We start from the raw sequence: 7,268 nt of genomic DNA, 5'->3' as shown, positions 1-7,268 counted from the left end.
CTAAATAACCAAAATAGACCAAATCCATACCTAAACAGTTAATGCAAACACTCGAGTCACTAGTTAGAGTGTTAATGATCAGGGTTCGAATCTCTCTCTCTCCATTCAAAAAAAATAGTTAATGCAAAAGTGAATCTAAACTACCAAATCAATTTGATTAATTATGTCCAAAATTATTAAACAAAATAATAGCATACAACATGAGAAAGATTTGTGGCCTTCATCACACTATTCTAGCTGCCTACTTGGAAAGAAACCAAGACCCCAACTTTATCCAAGAAAACAATGATAATCCCACACACATACATGGACCAGTCCCTAATATTAAATTTCTAACCATCTTAATTAAATGTTAATCTGTTCATAGCCATCATTGAAGCCACTTTCCATCTATGTAATCATTTGAAATGACCATTTAGGACACAATTTTCCTAATGATCTCACTAATAGCAAATCAAGGAGCTTTTGCATGAAATCATAATCATCTAATCCATTGGAATTTTGTATAAAATGGTCGTCAATAAGGGAAGATAATGTTTTTAGTTTTTGAAACATGAATGTAATAAGTGATTAAAGAAAAATGTTTCGTCCTCCATTCTCTTACCCTCATTTTAAATCTTCTCGTTTATCTAAAGTGTTTGTTGTTTAAGGAACTCTATATCCATGTTCATTATCAATGTATCTTACCGTACTACATGGACTGTCGATTAAAATGAAGGATAATTTTTCTAAGTTTATAACATTGTTAGTGGTTAAAAGTGAGGTATTCATTTTAAATTAGGATTATCAAAATTTAAATATATTCAAAAAAATACATTAGAGATTTAAAAAAAAAAGGGTAAATCATTAGAGAAAAAAATAATGATTTTTCATATTTTGTTTTATATGAAAAAAGAATTAAAAAAAACTATTATTTTTTAAAACAATGAGAATAAACGAAAATAATAAATTAGGAAAAAAAGAAGAAGCAGCTTCCTTTCTCCATCCTCACTCTTCACTTTTCAGTGCTTTTTGCACACTCCATGCCTTCTGTGTCAAAAATACAGCAATACACGACCCAGCACTCCATAACTGTGGCTGAGCTTGACAAAGAAAAAAGAAAAGAGAAGAATCAGCAACTAAAACCGCTTTTTCTTTTTCTTCATATCTTTAATGTCTGCCCTTTGATCTCTGTTTCATACTGGAAAATTCTCTATCTGTCTTTCTTCTCTCATTTTCTCTTGTATTTAAATTGCATGATTTAACCGGAACCTTTATTTTAGTTTGCTTCACCTCTGAGTTCCAGCCTTCCAGGTAAATAGTTGATCATCATATGATTGGTTTTCTTTCCTCATTCAATTGAATTCACTTTTTCTGATCTTTTGCTCTCATTGGAGAACCTTGAATTCTGATCAAAACCCATAATTTTTTTATTGCTTTCAGGTATTGGATTGATCGTAATCTGACCGTTCTGTATTTCATTAGATCGAATTTTGAGGTGGGTTTCAGCTTACCCTATCATATTATTGCTCCATTTCTTCTTCTTTTTTCTTGTTTAGGATTTTTTTTTCCCCTTTTGGAATTTGGTCTAGCGGATCTAATCTGGCTATCTTGGTCTACGTTGATTTTTTTTGAAATAGATTGAGATTGTTGAAGAGATATAAGGAGAAATGGGTGTTCTTATGGAAATTGGGGTTCGGATGAGGAGGTTTCTGGTCATTTCAATGAGAAGAAGTTATAAATCAGTTTGCAATCATCCATTTCTCGCGGGTGTGGTGTGTTTTTTGTTATTCCTGTACAGATCATTTCCATTTTTGTTTTCCCTTTTGGTCTCTGCCACCCCTGTTGTAGTGTGCACTGCTGTTTTGCTTGGGACTCTTTTGAGTTTTGGGCAATCAAACATACCTGAAATTGAAGAAGAAGAAGACGACGAGAAAGTTTCCCATGATATTGCATCTTTAAAAGCCGGAGTTATAGGAGAGGATAGTCTTGTTAGTAGAGATGAGAGTCTTGTTGTAGAGAGATTTAGTGGGGAGCAAGGTGATATAATAGAGAAATCTGATGAAGAAACTAGTCCATTGGATAATAGACTTGATAAGGTTGAGGAAGAGGATGGTTCAGTTGATTATAATCTGCTAATTAACAAGGGTTCAAGAGAAATTCAGTTAGAGATGCCGGCAACTAAAGAGGTGGAGGGAGAATTCAGTGATTTGCTGAACAATAGGGGAACTCAACTTGAAGCACAGATGGTTGTAAGCATGCTGACTGACAGGGAGGATCTTGAGCATCATTATTCTTTAACTGCAAACATCAAAGATGAGAATATTCGTATTGATGATGATAGATTTATCGGAGAGTCTTCCGCTGCTTGCATGGAATATCAGTGGGATTCATCACTGAAACCGACAAAAAATGACAATGAAGAGGATACCAACTATGACGATGAAGAGGATGATGATGATGATGAGTCTGGGTCTGATGGAGCAGAGAGTTCCTCCCCAGATGCTTCAATGGCAGACATCATTTCATTGCTTGATGAGCTCCATCCACTCTTAGATGAGGAAGCTGCAGCTCGTGCTCATTTGTCTCATGATGGATCGGATGCTGCTTCAGAGAGATCTCATAAAAGTGATGAAAGCGGTGAAAAGTCAGAAGATATGGAAAATCAGGCAGAAGAAGATGACGGTGAAGAAGAAGAGGAAGAAGCAGCACAGGAAAGTAAGGAGGATGGAAGCAAATATGCAATCAAATGGACAGAGGATGACCAAAAGAACCTGACGGACTTGGGGACTTCAGAGCTTGAAAGGAACCAACGTTTGGAGAAACTCATTGCTAGGAGAAGAGCTCGTAAAAATTTGAGGGTGATGGCTGAGAAGAATCTCATAGATTTGGACAGTGATGATCTTCCTCTTAGTATTCCACCCATTGCGACAACAAGGCGCAACCCCTTTGATATCCCGTACGACTCCTATGACAACGTTCCTGGATCTGCTCCATCAATATTGTTGCCAAGACGAAACCCTTTTGATCTTCCTTATGACTCAGGCGAGGAAAAGCCTGATCTCAAGGAGGACAGTTTTCAACAAGAGTTCACATCAATGCAACCACGGGAAGCAATTTTTAGAAGGCATGAAAGTTTTAGTGTGGGGCCATCAGTTTTATGCGATACCAGACAAGAGCGGCAAGATTTCAAATGGAGACCTTATTTTGTACCAGAACGATTTGCGACAGATGGAGTAGGCTATCCTTCATTCCAACGGCAATTAAGTGAAATTAGTGAATCTAAGATAAGTTCTGTTCCTGATACCGAATCAGTGTCGTCAGCCATGGAGGATGAGGGAAAGAAGAACAATGAAAACTATTTTCCCCAAGAAATTGTTGCAATCTCCAACATAGACCATGCTTCTGTCCAGGTTGAACATGGAAGTGAATCATCTGAAGTTGATTCTGTGGATATTGATCAAATTGAGGGATTAGATGTTCTCCATGATGTTGAGGAAATTACATTGGGCGATGTGGAAGGTCATCATGAGCTGGGGTCTATCTTGTCTGAAGCAGAAAGGCTGGATACTTCCATAGGAGAATTGTTAAGTCGCCATGTAGTTGACTTGAGTATACCAGAAGCAGGAGCGCCAGCTATTCCTATGGATGTTGACACTAGTGAAAGTCATTTGAAGACAGAGCCAATTGAGGAGGAGTGCCGTAGTAGATCGAGCCTATCATCGTTGTCAGAAGTAGATGAAAGAATATCTGATGTTAGAGAAGAAGGATCAACAGGTTTGAATCAAGCATGCAATCATACTGGGGAATCTGGCATTTCAAGACAACTTTCACTTGAGGAGCCGAAGTTTCACTTTATAAGTGGCGTAATGGATGAAAATCATTATAGGGAGCCTGTTTATGATTCAAGTCCACCAGCAGTCGATAAATTCCACTCATTTTCCTCAATATCCTCTGATATGCAAGCAGAGATATCTGAAATGGGTTCACCTCCAGTCTTGGTTGAATCTGCTGAGGGACACAATAAATTGCACGTTGAGAGCACTCAGACAGGTACTAGTGGTCATGAAGAGGTGCTCGTAACCTCCGCACAAGTGCATCTAATGGAAGCAAATGAATCACGATCATCAGAAGTTTCAGAGGTTCATGAGCACGATGTCAAAAAGGATGAGTCATCAGGAGTCAATACTAATTGTGATAATGGGGAGGAAACTATGGTGCCTGAATCTGGGGTTGACCATGTTATAGTTGATTCAGGGTCATCTTCTGATGGGTCAGAAGATGAGTTTATAAATGCCAAAGAGAATAACTATTCTTATGAACAGGATCAAGTGAACTCATCAAGTCTTCAGGAGGGAATTCTCATTGGGGTAAACCCAGGTGTAGGTGAAAATTTGTATTCCACGACTTCTAGTAATCATTTGACTTCAGTTGATTTAACCATGTTTTCACCACATGAGCAACTGCCGTCACTGATGGTTGAGCGTGTTTCGGTGGATCTCAATGTACCATCTTGTGAGGCAGCAGCTGCTGAAGAACATGCGGAAGCGAAAGAAACCCTTCATCGTGAGGGGGAACAAGTCCGCTCATCATGTTCATCGGATAATGAAGTGATTGATGAAGCCACGATGCATAAGGATGAAAATGTTCAGCCTCATCTGGATAAATATCTGTCACCAAGTTATGATTCTCAAATCCATGTTGAGGGCCATCAAGATGCAGGGCAGAAAGTGGATGTCTTGGCTTCTAGTTACATGCAAATGCCTTCTGATAAGCTAAATTTGTCTGCATCGGAGGAATCAGAGCATGTGATGTCTGCAGTACAAGAACATCTTCCCTCCTCAAACTCTGATGCAAAAATCCATTCTGGTCTCGATGAAGATACAGATCTGATACTTCCGTCATACTCGAATCATCTAAATATGCTTCCTGGCGAAAACCCTGTGGGTGAATTGGAGAAACAGCCCTGGTCAGATAAATCTGTGGTTGATCCATTGATTGATGTTCATGACCAACTCCCAGTAGTCCAGGTAACTTTAAGCTCTTTAATCTTCTTTGTGATATGAGAAATTTTCCCGCAATCTTGTGGTGGTCCTTTTAAACATGTTAATGTGTGAATAATTTCTATAGTACTTTGTGAACTTGAAGCAGAAAGGTTTTAGATTTTATTGTAAGGTTGGGAAAAGTCGAAGCTGCACAATGCTCACACACTGGAACTGACACTTTATTTTGTCATTTGACTTGCTATTGTTTGTCATCAGTAAAATAGCTTTTCTGGGTTGATTTATTTGAAAACTTTGAGTTGCATTTTCCATGTTAATGTTGGACGGTCATAAAACCTCTGTTAAAATAGTCCATTTACTGAGACTCATCACGTCATCTCCCACATTATGTAGGAACAATATAAAGTCCCACTGGACTCTCCAAGGGAAGGAGATGCCATTAACAATGAAAATGTTCGGGAACTTCATGATCCCGTGGATGAAGTTTCAAAAAATGCCACTTCGATGATCTCAAATTCCACCTCAGTCCCATCTGGGAGTTCCAGTGACCAACCATCCGCTGGTGTAGTGGATTTGGAAGACAAGATCATGGACAACATTGTATATGAGGATGGTGGTCATGTCTCAGAAGACCTTCATTATTCAATGAAAGAATTTGGGCATCCTAAGGAGCAAAACATCGCTGGGGAAGCAGATGATTTGAGGGACATTGATGAAGGATTTTTGTCAGAATTGGACAGAGTCGGGGACTTTAGAGTTGAGGAAGTTGGTGAGTCAATCCATGATGAGCAAATACCAAGAAAGTAGTCTTGGCAGTCACGAATATGATTTGTTTTCCGAAGTCTCAGACCCGAGATATGCCTGCCAAGAGCTTCCAGTTCATGAACTTAGATTAACTGAGGACATCGACCTAGCTTTCAAGGTACTGCATGAAGGAACATATGTTAAAGAAGTCATTCTTCCCAGTTTGGTTGAGGATCAGCCGATCAGGTTGTTGTTGACGGATCTGAACATCATGTACAATGAATTCAGGTTTACCATTTTTTTAGGCTATATCTGTGGAAGATATTGATGCCGCTATTAAGCATGTCTCTGAAAGTAATATAGAAGGAATGCCAAAACTGTTAAGTTCAAAGGAGGGATCCGCAGAAGAAGGAAATGAGCTGGGTCATTACCAGCAGATTGAATCAACAGGCATAGAATCTGATGTTCAAGAAATTAATGTGCTTGCTTCTAGTGAAACAAAACATGAACTTGATGGAACTTGTGGAACCTCTAGTTTGAGTATACCAGATATAAGAGATGAGAAGGATGAACCTGAAAAGGCAAGTTCTAGTTTAAGCTCAAGTGATTCTGATTGAAGATGAATATCAAAGGAGTGTTTTCCCCTCTCTGTTTCTTCCATGGCAATGGGTTTTTCTTTTTCTTTTCTTTTTTCCTGGTTTACTGGTGTGGACCGTGCGGTTAGATATGTGCTTTTAGCTTACTTCTTGATTGATTGACTGATTTCAAGGAGTTTTGGTTTGCTTTCTTGAAGTGTGATTACTTTTTATTCAATAAACACTTTGACAAATATATTATACAAGACCAAAATGATATATGCTCATAATTTTCACATCTATAAATTTATATAATCTATGTGACAAGTCACATAAATGTCACATAGATTAATAAAAAAAAACTTTATTAGAGAACCCATAGCAAATACATTTCTCTCTCCTATAGTATTTTTCATCTATATTTCTTCTCTCCATCATCTATCTTTCATTCTTCCCATTTCTCTCTCCTCTGAAACTTCATCTCTCCTTTTCTTCTCTCTCCGACATTCCCTCTCCTTCACTCCATCTCTTTCTTCCTACTTGAAACCACACAAAATCTAATGTTTTCATCGTTGCAACAACAAAATCAACTTCATTCATATAGTCGAGTTGCGCTTCCTCAAAAAGAACTCATAGCAGACAAGAAACTCTCGAAGGAGAGGTTGATGGTGAGAAGAATAAATCGAGTGAGAGTAAAGCCATGGGAATCATGAACAAATCTACATGATTAGCGTAAGGACTTATCATATCTACATCTTCAAGGTGTTGTGGGGATCATGACCAAATGCGATCTTATACGACTATCATATCTAAATCTTTTGGGTGAACTCGTGAAGCACGATGTTTTTTTAGACTTGCTTATTACACGTAACAGTATAATTAATTACATTCAAAGTGTAATAAGGCCCTGCCATGCTCACAAGTGTCTTATTACATTGACAGAGTAATATTTACATATAAAGTGTAA

General features: G+C 38.1%; 1 protein-coding gene across 1 annotated transcript; it reads left to right on the top strand.

The window, feature by feature from the left end:
* Nucleotides 1-982: 982 nt before the first annotated feature.
* On the top strand, nt 983-6,557 carry LOC119993298 (probable serine/threonine-protein kinase kinX). Its single transcript, XM_038840355.1, has 4 exons — nt 983-1,293; nt 1,423-1,477; nt 1,620-5,009; nt 5,376-6,557. Exons 3-4 carry the CDS (start codon nt 1,650-1,652, stop codon nt 5,787-5,789), a joined length of 3,774 nt encoding a protein of 1,257 aa, XP_038696283.1. The 5' UTR covers nt 983-1,293; nt 1,423-1,477; nt 1,620-1,649; the 3' UTR covers nt 5,790-6,557.
* Nucleotides 6,558-7,268: the final 711 nt, after the last annotated feature.

The sequence above is a fragment of the Tripterygium wilfordii genome, chromosome 23, assembly GCF_013401445.1.
Source record: "Tripterygium wilfordii isolate XIE 37 chromosome 23, ASM1340144v1, whole genome shotgun sequence".
NCBI classification, from domain to species: domain Eukaryota; kingdom Viridiplantae; phylum Streptophyta; class Magnoliopsida; order Celastrales; family Celastraceae; genus Tripterygium; species Tripterygium wilfordii.
Note: the sequence above shows the minus strand (reverse complement) of the source record. Positions and strands in the feature narration are given on the sequence as shown.

Excerpts from the sequence above, each read along its gene's own strand:
- LOC119993298 (XM_038840355.1), top strand. The coding sequence starts at position 1,650 with ATGGGTGTTCTTATGGAAATTGGGGTTCGGATGAGGAGGTTTCTGGTC. Across the intron at positions 5,010-5,375 it reads ACCAACTCCCAGTAGTCCAG|GAACAATATAAAGTCCCACT; the intron begins GTAACTTTAAGC and ends CACATTATGTAG.